Genomic DNA, 13,816 nt, shown 5'->3' on the forward strand with positions numbered 1-13,816 from the left:
CTGACTGTGAACTTAACCGGAGATGATGACAGAGAAGGGACAGGAGGCAGGACCGTGACTTCAAACAGCTGCGAGAAGAGAGGCAGCCAGCCCGTCATCTAAAGTGCAGGAAAAACAGCCGGATATTCAGAGTAATTATTTAAAAGTATGTGTGCAAGTATGTGTGTGTGTGTGGTATATATGTGCGCAATGCCACATCCAGGGCAGTTCCAGGAACAGGCCTGGCAGAAAGATAGACACATGGACGGAAAGCCGGGATCTGGTGGGCTGAAGTCTCTGCTGAAGACACAGCGGCACCCCAGTTCAGCATGTTTATTATAGAGCTGAACAGAGAGGCGGGGTTATCACACGCAGCTAACAAGGATGCAGGGTTTACAGTACACAGCTGGTCAAGGAAGCAGGTCCAGCTCATCTCAGTAGGCACAGTCTCTGCAGAGAAGCAGTCTGCTGGCCATAAACATGCCAGCGGAGGAGAAAGCGATCCCGGACATCTTCTACACGCACTGGCAACATTCACACTCATATCTACAAGGCCGACTGTGTCTTTTCCCTCTAAGTCTCACTCCAAGGAGAAGGCTTTACCATTCCTCTGTGAGTCTGAGGCTATGGGGCCCTTGAGATAGTCATGCCCATGTCAGCAACACATATTCACTCAGTCACGGCTTCCTCCACTCTCTACAGTGGGATATGTACATGTTGGAACAAGGGTATGTATGTATGTGATAGCCCAAGATCAACATCAAATGTGATCCTCTGTCGCTCTCCATTTTTTTTATTTCTGTGTGTGTGTGTGTGTGTGTGTGTGTGTGTGTGTGTGTGTGTGTATGTGTTACATATATGTTTCAATGTGTAAGCCTGTGTATGTGTGCACGTATATGTCAAGGCCAGAAGTTTCCACTGGGGTTATAGGCAGGCCATCATGCTCATCAGGCACTTGTGTGGGTGTTGGGGAGCTGAACTATAGTTCTCATATAGTAGGGCAAATGCTCTGCCCACTGAACCATCTCCTTCTTGGCCCAAGAAGTTAGGGGTTACTTTGTTTTGCAGTGCTGGGCACTCGACCTTAGGCAGGCATGCTGAGTCCATGCTCTACAGTGAGCTAGATCCCCAGGGCCTCTCACTAGATCCCCAGGAAGCATTGATTCAGCTAAACCAGCTAGTCAGTGAGCTCCATAGATCTGCCTGTCTCCACCTCCCCAGTACTGAGCTTCCAGGCCGACTCCTCTGTGCTCAGCTTTTATGCGATGCCAGCGATCCAAACTCAGTTCCTCGTGCTCGTGTGACAAGCCCTTGACCAACCAAGCCATTTCCATGGCTCGGCTTTTTCTCTTTTAAATGAAAGGGCTTCCCCTGGGGAGTAGAACTGTGGAATGAGACACGGGCAAAGAACAGCCACGTCACACTGCGAGCCTAAATGACGGGGGATGTGTGCACTGCGTGGGGCACACTTTTCTAAAACACAAAAGGAAAGGAAGCTTTCCCCCCCCGTGTGCTGCTGCAGTCAGTGTGGAAGGACGGAGTGTGCCCCAGGAGTAGGTAGCACCCAGCTGCCGGGGGATGCGGGAAACCCTAAGGAACTGGTGTAGAGCCCATGGAAGAACCCTGCCTGGTGGGCTCCCCGGAGGCAGAGGCCCTTGCGTAGCTTCAGCAGCTGCACTGACCGCTGGGAAGAACCCTTAAGAACACCAGTCCCAAGTGCTGGGGGACCAAGAGAGAAATGGGCCTTGTGGTCTGGAGGGCGTGGCTTCTTGAGAGGACTTGGGGCTTGGGTGAGGGTTCTGCCTCTTTTAGGAAATAGTCATTAGCCATCGTGGCAAATGTCACCGAGACCATGTTTCTGTCTTTGGCAGGGGGGCAGACCTCTGAGACTCCCTGGCTTCTGTGATTCCCTGTGGCTTTGGCGTCTCCTAATCTTGGTGGATGATGGCCGTACTGAGACCTCTGTTAGTAAGGGCCAAAGGCTGGCCCGCAGAGAAAGGAGGGAATGGTGCCTGAGGGATGAGAGGCAGAGGAATGGCAGATCACTGGGATGGTGACTGAGTCCCCAGCCCTGGCTCAGGAGAATGCCAGAGACCAGATTGTGTGGTGTTGTCTGTTATCTGTCAGTAAGGGCCAACCGCAACTTTGACAATTTAAAAAAGCAAACAGGCTCAGATCACCCGGCCTCAGGGGGTGAGGACACACCTGAGAACAACTCGGCTAGCAGTGCTGACTGAACGGCCATCGGACTCTCCTGGTGGCCATCAGGCTGATGCTGACAGAGATGGTGGTCTCTGGAAGCTGCTGTCCCTGAGGGCCTGTCTTCAAGCCCTACCCAGGGCTATAGCAGGGAGACAGCACCTCACCTGTGGGCATCCAAACAGCTGCGGTGGACTTGGCTTCTCTCAGAGTGAATGACCAGAGAGGCAGAAGCAGACAGGGTTATAGACACAGGATGCGGCGCAGCACCTTACAATCCCTCCTGGTTAGTTTTTTGTTTGTTTGTTTGTTTGTTTGTTTGTTTTGTGTCAACTTGATACATGCTGCAGCCATCTAGGAAGAGGAACCTCAACTGAGAAAAATGCGTCCATCAGATTGGCCTGTAGGTAAGCCTGTGGGGCATTTTCTTCATTAATGATTGATATAGGATGTTCCAGCCTACTGTGGGTGGTACCAGCCCTGGGAAGGTGGTTCTGAGTTGTGTCAGAAAGCAGGCCAAACAAGCCACAGAAAACAAGCCAGGAGGCAGTATTTCCTCCATGGCCTTTGCTTCAGTTCCTGCCTTGGGGGTTCCTGAATTGGCTTCCCCTGTAACCTAGACTGTCAAATGTAAGCTGAAATAGACCTTTTCATCCCCAAGTTGTTCTTTTGGTCACGGGGTTCTATCACAGCAAGAGAAAGCAAACTAAGACGCAAGCCAAACTTGGAAGTGGGACACCTTCTCGATGGTGTTGAGATCTTACGCACCCCCCAGAGATCAGTGAGGAAACTGCTTTGCCCCATTGGTGCTGTGGGAGGTAATGAAGTCTTTATGGAGTGCGGCCAAGGGGAGTCTTTGGGGTCACTGGGTTTGTGGGGACTGTTGGACCCTGGACAATGGACTCTCACTTCCTTTTACTTCCCCCAATGAGACAAAGTGTTTGCTCTAACACACAGTCCTCAGTGGAACACCCTTACAGGGCCAAATCCACAAGCTGAGAAGCCTGTGAAGTCTGTCGCCTTTGGCCTTTGTGACAGTGACAGGAAACAGGTCAACACATCCTCACCTTATGGGACTCGTCTCCGTCTCCCAAGGCAGGGCCTTGGAGGTCAGCTTGTGGCGGTCAGAGGCCACTCCTGCCTGGGACTGTGTCTACAGCCCCATCCCAACCGGAAGAGTGGAATGGCTGCCTCCTGTCTTCTGCTTCACCAGGCCCGTCTTCCCTCGCATCTCCACTCATCCTTGTCTCACGCGTTGTGCGCTGGGCATGTGTCACTAATGAGTTCTTCTTGCTGGGTGAGGAAATGAACTCCCAGAGACAGACCCACCCCACCGCCGGTCCTGTTACAGGGAGCCCATGAGTCAGAAAACAGGAAAGAGCTGGTGACGAAAGGCACATGCCCCCATCTTAAGTACCAGAACAAATGTGACTAGGAAAGCCACAGCCCCTTCCCTATGAATGAGAAGAGCAGGAGAGGGGACAGTCTTCAGCCCAGTGTCTCTCACGTAAACACGTAATCACAAGTGAAAGCCCTGTTGGGAAAGAAAGGGCAGAGCAGGAGAGCTCAGAGAACCTGGCTTGGCCACTGGCCCAGGAAGCATCTTTGAAGAGGAGGGTGGCTGGCAGCTTCTCCATGGGTCAGAAAACAGGGGCCAACCTCTGACCTCTCTCCAGGCTGATATGAGCTTGAGAGAACCATGAATCACTTACTTTTTTTGTCACAAACACGGTTCATGCTTGAGAGTAAAGAGAATAAAGGTCGAGCCCCAACTTAAACCACGAAGGCACCCTCCCGCCATGCACACTGCGCCCTGCAAGGTGTCTTCTTACAGAACTGTAGAGTCGCCCAGAAACAAGCGTCTAATTATAGCCCAGCCATCTGCGGAGCTAAAACAAGGGGCTCATCAACACTATCTTTCAGGTTTTTCACCAAGTCAGAACAATCTGCTAAAAATATCCTGTACTGTATCCGCAACGCCCCCAAACAATGTGTTTTCCCAGCACCGCAGCCTGCCAGATCCCCACAGCTCTGGAAGCCCAGGGGGAGCAAGAAGCCCAGCTGGCAGCCGCCATGGCTCTTCCTTGCCTAGTTTTCATCCTGTGTGTCGTCACTGGGCCGTAGAGGACAGAGCAGAGGGAAAGTTGGGACCAGATCCCAGCCTGCCACAGACATCCAGGCAGATGCCTGCTGGGTGAGTTTCCTAGGAGCCTCTCAGGGGTCCTGGGCCAGTGGCCAGGTCCTCAGATCCAGGAATCCTGCCGGGTCTGCTGGTGCTGTCATATCCCCAACCCCCGCATAAGGGGCCCAGACACTAGTGTGTTGCCTGCATAGAGCCTCAGAGTGAATTAGAAAAACAGACAACTTCAGAAGCCACTTGCGTCCTGGACTGGAGACTTGGGGCAATGCATAACCTACTCGAGGGTTCATGGCCTCCTGTGGAAAACGTGCATTAGAAAAGCTAGGAATACCTGGGCCTCTGAACCACCTTTGGTCTTAAGGGGCAATCAAAGCTCCAGGGCCCCCCCCCCCAGGTGAGAATCGGGGTGGAGGTCCTGTGCACATGAAGGCCGGCCCCCTCTGGGTGCAGCTGAAGCAGGAGGGTGACTGAGAAGCCATGCTGGACATCAGCCAAGGACACCAGACCAGGTATTCGATTTGTGGTGCTAAATGCAGGGGGCGTGGCGTGCAGCTGCCAGGGGCTGGAAGTAACCACCACTGTACAGCTGCAGGGAAAAGACCTTCTGAGAAGAGGGTGAGACAGAGACCGCAGAGTGTATGACCACCTGCTCTTCCTGAAGGGAACAGAGAGTCGAAAGGCAGGCCTGGAGTGGAAGGGATTGAAGACCAGACAGGTGCTGGGAGGGTGAGCAGAAAGAAGCGGATTGAAACTCGGTGCTGATGGTGTGTCGTGCGGCTGAGAGCGCCACAGCTTTGATCGAGCAATCCTCAGGGAAACGCCTCGCCGAGGGTGGGTCCAGAGCTCCAAAGGCTGAAGGTCCTCTCTCACCCTGGGGGAAGGCAGTTTGTGGATTATATGCTAAGAATTGGTGCGCATGTTGATACTTAGGTATAAATACAACTCTATATTTCATCTATATTACGAATTCCGGGGCTGGAGAGATGGCTCAGAGGTTAAGAGCACTTGTTGCTCTTGCCGAGGACACAGGTTCAACTCCCAGGACCCACACGGTAGTTCACAGTCATGCATAACTCCACTTCCAGACCCAACACCCTCTTCTGACATCCTTGGGCACCAAGCACACATGTGGTACACATAGGCATGCAAACAAAACACTCACATACATAAAATAAAATGAAGAAATACTTTTTTTTTTTTCTTTTTTTTTTTTTTTTTTTTTTTTTGGTTTTTCGAGACAGGGTTTCTCTGTGTAGCTTTGCGCCTTTCCTGGAGCTCACTTGGTAGCCCAGGCTGGCCTCAAACTCTGCCTCCCGAGTGCTGGGATTAAAGGCGTGCGCCACCACCGCCCCGCAGAAATATTTTTTAAAAAAAGAATTCCAGGGTACTTGCTGAAAGATGGAAGTTCTGAAGAATAATACATATATATGTGTGTGTGTATGTGTGTGTGTGTGTGTGTGTGTAACCATAATAAAGAGAGTCAAAGAATAAACTTCAAGGCCACATTTAAGCCCAACTATATCAATAATTAAATTTACATAATTAATTAATTAATTATACATATATAATATTCCAACTAAAAGACAAAGATTAAACTGAACTTTTTAAAGTATGGCTGGATATTTTTTGAAAGGCTTCCAAAACACAAGATTAGAGAAAAGTTGGAAATAAAAAGTTAAGAAAAGGGCCCTGCACCTCACCTGGACAGCACAGCGGAGCTGACCTTATCGGCAGAGGTATAGGCGATCTGGCCCCTCCCTCACCTGCCATATGGTGGTGTAGGGGCAGGGATGCCCTCCCCCCCCCTCCTGACAGGTGATAGAGCAGGCCCTGAGGTCATAAGAGCAGGAGAGCTGTCCCTGACCCACACCAGCTGCAGCACTTGGGGAGAGTGGCCCCTGTGTCTCACCTGGGCAGCGCAGTAGAGCTGGCCCTGATGGTCCAGGTGTGGGAGAGTCAGCCCTGAGGGTGTGAAAACAGGAGAACCGGCCCCGCCCCTCGTTCATTGCTGCAAGGGTTAACTAGCCAGGGCAGTGCTGAAGAGCTCACCCTGGTGGTGAGGACAGGGGAGAGCTAGCCAGCTGACCAACCCTGCAACTACCCAGGCCCCAAACCGGGATTATGAGTTGGCCCGCCCCAACATCCACCCCATCCATGATCACACATGAGGGGCCGGTCCTGCAGACCCAAAGCTGCAGGATCTCCAGGACACAGTGTAGCAACAACAGGAGTCCCAGTGAGGGCCCAGCATTGATAGTGGAGCAGAAACCAGAGGCCTCGAACCAGACCAATGACTCTTCGCAATGAACACTTGCAAGTAAAGATATATGGACTAAAGGGGTTACTGAGTGACTCACTGTGTCACACTACAGCTTCCACGACAACATTTTTTTTCTTTTCTTTTTTTTTCCTCTTAAATTTTATTTTATTTGGGGGGAGGGTGCAAGGGCAGAGGGTGGATACGAAGGGACAGGGAAATGAGTGGGAAGGGGAATGCATGATGGGAAAGATACAAAAAAATAAATAAAAAGAAAGTTAAAAAAAAAGTTAAGAAAAGATGCCCAGAGCTAAGGAAATGCTCAGTGGGTAAAATACCTGCTGTACAGCATGAGGACCTGAGTTCGAATCTCCAGTACCCATGTAAAAGCCAGGCATGGCAGTGTGTACCTGCAGTCTCTGTGCAAGGGGACAAAAATGGGCCAATCTCAGAGGCTCCCCAGCCAGCCAGCTTAACCAAACACCACACTTGAGATTTAGTAGGGGACAAAGCCTCGGAAATTAAGGTAGAGAAATGATAGAAGTCATTCCACCTCCAACCTTGGACTTTCATTCATGCCTGCCGGCAAGGGTGAGCATGCCCATACATGCACATACACTACACACACATGCACGCACATTCACACGCACACTCACGCACACACCAACATATCTAGTAAAAGCATAAATATATAAGTAGGAAGATAAAAGATACACAGGTCCATTTTCCTTGACTATAACGACATAACTGAGGCTGGTTAATGTATGGAGAGAAGAGGTTCATTTAGCTCTCAGCATTCTGGAAGTTTAGCGCCTGGTGTCAGCCCAGCTCTGGGGAAGGCCTTGTAGAGGAAGGTGTCAGAGTTCCAGAGCAGAGGCCGAGGGAGGAGTTCCAGGGTGAGGCAGGTACCTAGGGAGTGAATCTTCCCAGAGTGGTCCCTGGACATACAGTGGATGACTGTGTGCTTCAGGCTGCTCTGTTAATGATGAGGTCTTCCATGGTCCCTGGGTGGTAAGCACTGTGTGGGGCTGAGGTCCAGTGCCCTCCATCTTTGTGTGGTCTGACACCAAGCTGGCCTATGAAGTGCTCTTGGGCCTTTACCTCCTCTGACCGCAAATCCCGGGAAGTGTGAGGAGTGAGACATGAGACGCGTGGTGAGGACGGAGGTGTGGCATGGATCGGTGGCGGGATGTAGCCAGCTGCGCTTCTTAGCTCCAGACTTAGCAGACCTTGCAGAACCACTCTGTCCTGGGCATCGCTGGGTACCAGCAGGACTGGCACCTCCTGAGGCTGCTGAGTGTGGCCATCTGTTCCTGAGCATGCAAGGCCACGCCTCTGTGGGCTTGTTTTCTGGCGATTCCATAGCTTGGGAAAGTTGGGTTAGCTCGGGATTCTGGTGAAGACGGTGGTCTGGCCTGACAGCTGAAGCATGGCAATGCCTCTGGAGCACTTGAGGAAGGAAGAGAGTTGCTCAGGGGATGAGTTGGTCCCTAATGACTCACTGTGTGAGAGGTCCCAAGGGTGCTGTCTTGGAATGCCTTCTGAGGACAGTACCCAAAGGCCTAAGTAAGGGCTTCCCACCAGGCTCCACCTCCGAAGGGTCCCATTGTCTTCCCACCTCACTCTCTGACGAGCAGCCCCCGACACTTAGAACCCAAAGGGACACTCAGCCTTCTACAAACTACAGCACCTCCACGACCCCAAAGGCACACCTAGCCTGTGCCTCTCCCTGGTGCAGAACTCACCATTATTGTCCCATCATCCCTTGGGCGATGGCTGTCATGTACTATGAGCAGAGCAGGCCTCTCCTCACCTCCAGAGAGTACACGTTCCACTCCGTCCTTGGTGCTCCATGCCATCCACGGTGCCTGCCACCTGCTGCTGTTCAGGTCTGGTTGCCATGGTATCCTATCCCATGTGGAGATCAAAGGTCATATGGTCCCATACCTTCCAGCAGCTCCAGTATTACATCACAGGAGACTCTCTGGAGTCCTGGGGAAACTCAGGATTGTTCTGGCTCCCCCACATAGGAGTGCAAGCTGCCTGGGGTCCTCCTTCTGGGGTAGGAAACGGTGTTCATCAGATCAACTGTTAGGAAACTTACTCCGGGGTAGAAACCCCATGTGGCACATCGGTGTGACTGGGCAGTAGCCAGGTGAACTTTTCAGTGTTTGCGCCCTCGGTAACTATGTTCTGTGAGGTCTTTGAAGGTGGACGCTGATGGTTTAAATTACAGCACGTTAAGCTAAGTACTAGGGAACAGAATAGGGACGAGAACCCACAACAGAGACTTAAAGCCATGAGAAGGGTAGCATCCACCAATGGTCCCCTCCACCCATCCCCTTAGACAGAAGCCATATTTTGTTTACACTCTTGGCTATCGATAGAACCTCAAAGATGTCCACTGGGCGTCAGCCCTTTCCACAGGCCAGGAAATGAATCTGTGGGTTCTGCCAATGGCTGAAGTCTGGTCGAGTTCACCTCTCAAAACCCAGGCCATGGGCTGGAGAGATGGCTCAGCGGATGAAGTCCATGGCACACAATCACAGTGCCTGCATTTGAGCCTCAGCACACACACAGACATCCTGTCATGAGGCACCATGGCTGTGATTCCCGGGGCAGGGAGGAGGGCACTCCAGAGGTCACTGGCTAGCCAACCTGGCTAAACTGGTGAGTTCCAGATTCTATGAAAGAACTTTTTAAAAATACAAGGTGAGGAGCAAGTGGGGAAGATAACTAACATTGGCCTCTGGCCTCTAAAGACAAATATGAATGCATACCTATACACATGAACAGGTGCACACATACCTGCACACATGCTCAAAATGCACACACACACACACACACACACACACACACACACACACACACACACACACAGGAAGAGAGAGAACCCAGGCCATGTGCCTAGTGCACAGACCCCATAGTCTTCTACACGCCCCTTTCCTAACACAGGCCATAAAGGCACTTTGGATTTCAGAGTCAATTTGGGCTGCATATAACCACCCTGGAAAGCCCAGCTAGCTTCCTTTGCCGAGATAGGGTCGCTCAAGTGAAATACCATGGTCCCTTTGGAAGGGCTGAATGAGTCATAGCTGTGTGCACTCACCAAGAGGTATGAGGCTGCCTTCGAAGACTGTCCTCAGGGGCCCAGCACAGCTGATCTGACTGTTTCTTTAGTTGTGATCATTTCCTAACGGACACTGGCTAAGGCATGGAAAGGGGACAGATGACCATGGCCTCCCATAGTCATGAATCCACTTCTTAAAAACTCTGACCTGCAGAATATCTGAACTGTTGACATTAAAATGTCCAGCAAGTCATTCCCAGGATACTCACAGGGTTGCAGTCTCTGTCACTGTCTAATCGAGGACCCCTCCATCGCCACAGAATGAAGCCCTGTGCTAAAGGCTCCCGGGCCCACACCCCCTTCATCATTAACGTGTTCACCCTCATGTTATACTTGGGGTCTGGCTTGCCACCCAGCAGAGGGGTGATGGGACTTTTAGAAGGCGAAGCCTACAGGAGCCTGATTGACCCCTTCTCTGGTTCCCCTTTTTACCATGTGACCTCTTCTTCTTTCACAAGCTCCCCCAAAATGCCATCTGCCAGCCACAGAGGCTTTCAGGAGAGGAGGTGTGGATGGGGCCACCTGGTCATAGGCTTTCAGCTTCCACATCTGTGAGCTAGAAAAACTTCCTATCGTTAAAAAGCACACAGCTTCAGGTGCTTCATCACAAGTACGGAAAACTAACTAATGCACTTTGTATGGATTCTCCCAGAAGACTGACTCGCACAGAGATGAAATCACACAAATGAATGCATTTTTTTTTGTTCCTGACTTCTTTTATCAACATGATATTTTTGAATTTCCTCCATGTCAAAGCATGTACAGGTATAGCCATTCTTAATGGCTGAATGACATTCCCTGGTATGAGCACACCACACTGGTTCATCCGTTTGTCCTTCCATGGACATTGTTTGTGAGGTCACTCCCTACTCTTCTGATTTCATCTGGAAGGCAGTGTCTTCATGGCTGCCTGCCACCTGGACCCCAGAGAACACCTCTTCCACTGTTTCCTAGAGCTCTGAAAATCAGGACACTGACACCTTTCTCCTTATTTGGAACTTGGAGCCCATTATGTTAATCACCCCCACCTTGAGAAATCAAGGTGGGATACCGCTAAGTGCTGCTGCCTGGCCCCTGATCTCATGGATTTTGGGAGCCCTGCTCTGGGGCACTATCTTCTGAAGATGAAGGACGGCCACTCTGAGCTCAGTTATACCAAGAATGCTCCCCGCAGAAGTGTGCTCTGAATCTAAGGTTGTATGCTTGGGAATGCTCCCCTCAGCACTGTGCTCCAAATCCAAGGTTGTGTGCTCAGGAGTGCTCCTCTCAGGAGTGTGCTCAGAATCTAAGGTTGTGTGCTTGGGAGTGCTCCCCTCAGAAGTATGCTCCTAACTGCCAGGCCCTGTGTTCAGGCCTCAGCAGTGCCCTCCCTGTGAAAGTGCAGTGCTTGGGAGTACTCCCCTCAGAAGTGTGCTCCTAACTGCCAGACCCTGTGTTCAGGCCTCAGCAGTACCCTCCTGTGAGAGTGCCGTGTTTGGGAGTGCTCCCTGGGCAGTGCTCTTCTTATCATGAGGGCTTCGTTCTTGGAAGTGCTGGCCTTTATCAATGTGCTCCTCACCAAGGGCCCAGTTTCTAGTGATCAGCCCAACTTTTCTCACTGAAAGGAATAATCAGGGAATCAGTGGGGGGGGGGGCTTAGAAAGCATTCTGGAACATTCTGGAACCAAGGAAGCCTTGACATAGTAACTGTGTCTGAGGCCATGCCATGGGGCGGCAGACACCCGGAGCATAACCCTGGACATCTGGAGCAGCTGGCAGCCCTGACAGTGTGTGGATTCTAGCCATCACTTCAGAGCTGTTCTTCTCGCCAGGAGTCTGGGTCCCCTGCAGGAGTGTCTGGAGCCTAAGCCAGGCTGGCCTGGGTGGTGTGATAGCTAATCTTGATTGTCAACTTGACTGCATTTCCAATTATCTAGAAAGCACACTTCTGGATGTGTCTGTGAGGGTGTTTCCACAGAGGTTTGGCTGAGGAGGGAAGGCCCACTCTAAGTGTGGGTGGCACCATGCCATGGGCTGGGCCCCAGCCTGAGCGAGATGGGGACAGAAGAAAACCAGCTACACACCAGCATGCCCTTCCTCTTGTTCTGTTCCTCAGCTCCATGTAACCAGCTCCAAGGGTCCAGTGTCCTCTTCTGATCTCCATGGGCACCTAAGCACACATACACACATACACATACATACACATACAAACACACACATACACACATACACATACATACACATACAAACACACACATACACATACAAACACACACATACACATACAAACACACACATACACATACAAACACACACACACACACACACATACACAAATAAATTGAAAAATAAAAATATCCCCTACGTGTCCCTTAGCAAAAGAAAAATGTGTGGGCACCCCTCGGCTCTGTCTCAGAGCTCATACACACTTTAGAAGATAAATGTCTCAGATGTTACCATAGCAGTGAACTTCAGTTAGAATTTTGGGATCTAGAGAAAAACCAAATTTTTTTTTATACCCTAGAGTCACTTTTCTCCACAAGGGATACACCACATCCTTCACTCTCCATGCCTCTCACTCTCTGCACCCCCAATTTTCTATACACACATCACACACACCCCCACTCTCCACACACCCCTACTCTCTATGACCCCCGCTCTCCATTCTGCTCACTCACCACATCCCCACCCTCCATGCCCCTCACCTACCACTCACTCCCCAACTCCTGCTCTGGTCAGGTATCATATTCCCCAAATGTGGACTCGCTCCAGACATTGTGGTCACCCCAACCGGTCCTTTGGCTCTGCACTTCCTGTCACCAGCAGTAGCAATGGAAACCAGCTGACTTATCCTATCCGGTTAATTTTTTAAAAACACCCAAAATTTGTGGGTGTATGGTGTTGGTTTTCTAGAGCTCCCGTAACAAAATACCACAAACTGCACAGTTTAAACAACTGAAATTTCCTTTCTTACAGTTCGAGGGACTGGAAACCTGAGACCAAGGTGTTGACAAGTTTGGCTCCTGAGAGGCCTCTCTCCTTGACTTGCAGACAGCTGCCCTCTTGTTACCTGGTCACATGATCTGTTCTCGGTGCATGTGCTCTGATGGTGTTTTCCCAGGTGTCTGACCTTCCTTTGTCAGCCCGACTTCTATTCCTGTGACAAATCTCTGCAATAAGTCGATAGACGAGGAGGAAAAGGTCACTATGGCTCAGGGTGAGAGGTGCCAGGCTGTGCTCGGCAGCCCATTGCTGGGGGCGGGGGGTGGGGGGGTCCCCTGAGCACATCAAGGTGGAAGGGTGGGTCTGGGATCCCCTTTATCCCAGGGCCCAAAGAAAGGAAGAAAGAAGGGGCAGGTTCCACTTCCTTTCAACGCCCCCAGAGAGTAGCAGGGCTCTTCCCAGGCCCCACCTCTTAAAGGTCCACCAGCTCTGAAAGACACCACCGCAAGGGTGGGGAAACTTCTTCAACAGTGGGCCTCTGGGGAAAATTCAGGTTCCCATTCAAACTCAAGCAGCCTCCCTCATGGTGCCTCCAGGCAGCCTGGATCAGGATCCCCCCCCCCCGTAACCTTATTTTAAAGACCCCCATCTCCAAACACTCACGGGTGGGCGTGTTGAGGTCACAGAGTCCACAGATGGGTTGTGAGATGATACAGCCTGGGCTCTCACTGTGTGACACTAATCACGGTTATCAGCTTGATTGGATCTAGAGTCCACTAAGAGCCAGGCTGCCAAGCAGGTCTGTGAGAACATTACCAGGAAGGGTTAACTGAGAGAGTACCTGTCAGCAGCAGTTGCCTGGACAGAAAGAGGTCAGAGGAACTTAACCTGCCTGCCTTTGGTTTTTTTGTATGTTTGTTTGTTTGTTTTTGTCTTTAATACAGAATACCACTATGTGGTCCTGGCTGGCCTGGAACTCCATATGTAGACCGCGCTGGCCTCGAACTCACAGTAAAGGCATGTATCACCACTCCCAGACTGCTTTGCTTCTTGCTAATAAATGTCCCATTCTGATACTGACCTTGGAACCCATCTTCTTTGGCTTCCCTGCGAGGACAAAACAGCAGCGACTCTCTAGGATTCCTCAGACCTTCCACACCAGACTGGGGCTGCTGAGGTCTCCAGCCTG

At 51.1% G+C, this 13,816-nt stretch overlaps 1 protein-coding gene across 4 annotated transcripts; it reads right to left on the reverse strand.

The window, feature by feature from the left end:
- Positions 1-6,905: 6,905 nt before the first annotated feature.
- LOC114695500 lies at positions 6,906-13,797 on the reverse strand. Of its 4 annotated transcripts, none has more exons than XR_005089948.1 (5): positions 13,709-13,797; positions 13,291-13,428; positions 12,755-12,854; positions 8,321-9,270; positions 6,906-8,024 (listed from the first exon to the last, which is right to left on the reverse strand). XR_005089948.1 is itself a non-coding variant. In XM_028872845.2 (3 exons), the coding sequence occupies exons 1-3, from the start codon at positions 12,970-12,972 to the stop codon at positions 7,555-7,557; spliced, it is 783 nt and encodes a 260-aa protein (XP_028728678.1). In that variant the 5' UTR covers positions 12,973-13,249; the 3' UTR covers positions 6,906-7,554. The 4 variants fall into 4 exon arrangements, 1 of the variants encoding a protein (XP_028728678.1); XR_005089949.1 differs by lacking the exon at positions 13,709-13,797 and having other exon boundaries at positions 8,321-8,483; positions 8,680-9,270; positions 13,291-13,588; XR_005089941.1 differs by lacking the exon at positions 13,709-13,797 and having other exon boundaries at positions 13,291-13,588.
- Between the last annotated feature and the right edge of the window lie 19 nt (positions 13,798-13,816).

This window comes from Peromyscus leucopus, chromosome 1, assembly GCF_004664715.2.
Source record: "Peromyscus leucopus breed LL Stock chromosome 1, UCI_PerLeu_2.1, whole genome shotgun sequence".
NCBI classification, from domain to species: domain Eukaryota; kingdom Metazoa; phylum Chordata; class Mammalia; order Rodentia; family Cricetidae; genus Peromyscus; species Peromyscus leucopus.

Coding starts and splice junctions, on each gene's coding strand:
- LOC114695500 (XM_028872845.2), bottom strand. CDS start 12,972: ATGTGCTCAGGGGACCCCCCCACCCCCCGCCCCCAGCAATGGGCTGCC. Junction 8,484..12,754: donor AGAACAGATCATGTGACCAG/GTAACAAGAGGG, acceptor CACATGGGATAG/GATACCATGGCAACCAGACC. Junction 8,025..8,388: donor GGAACGTGTACTCTCTGGAG/GTGAGGAGAGGC, acceptor TCCTTCCTCAAG/TGCTCCAGAGGCATTGCCAT.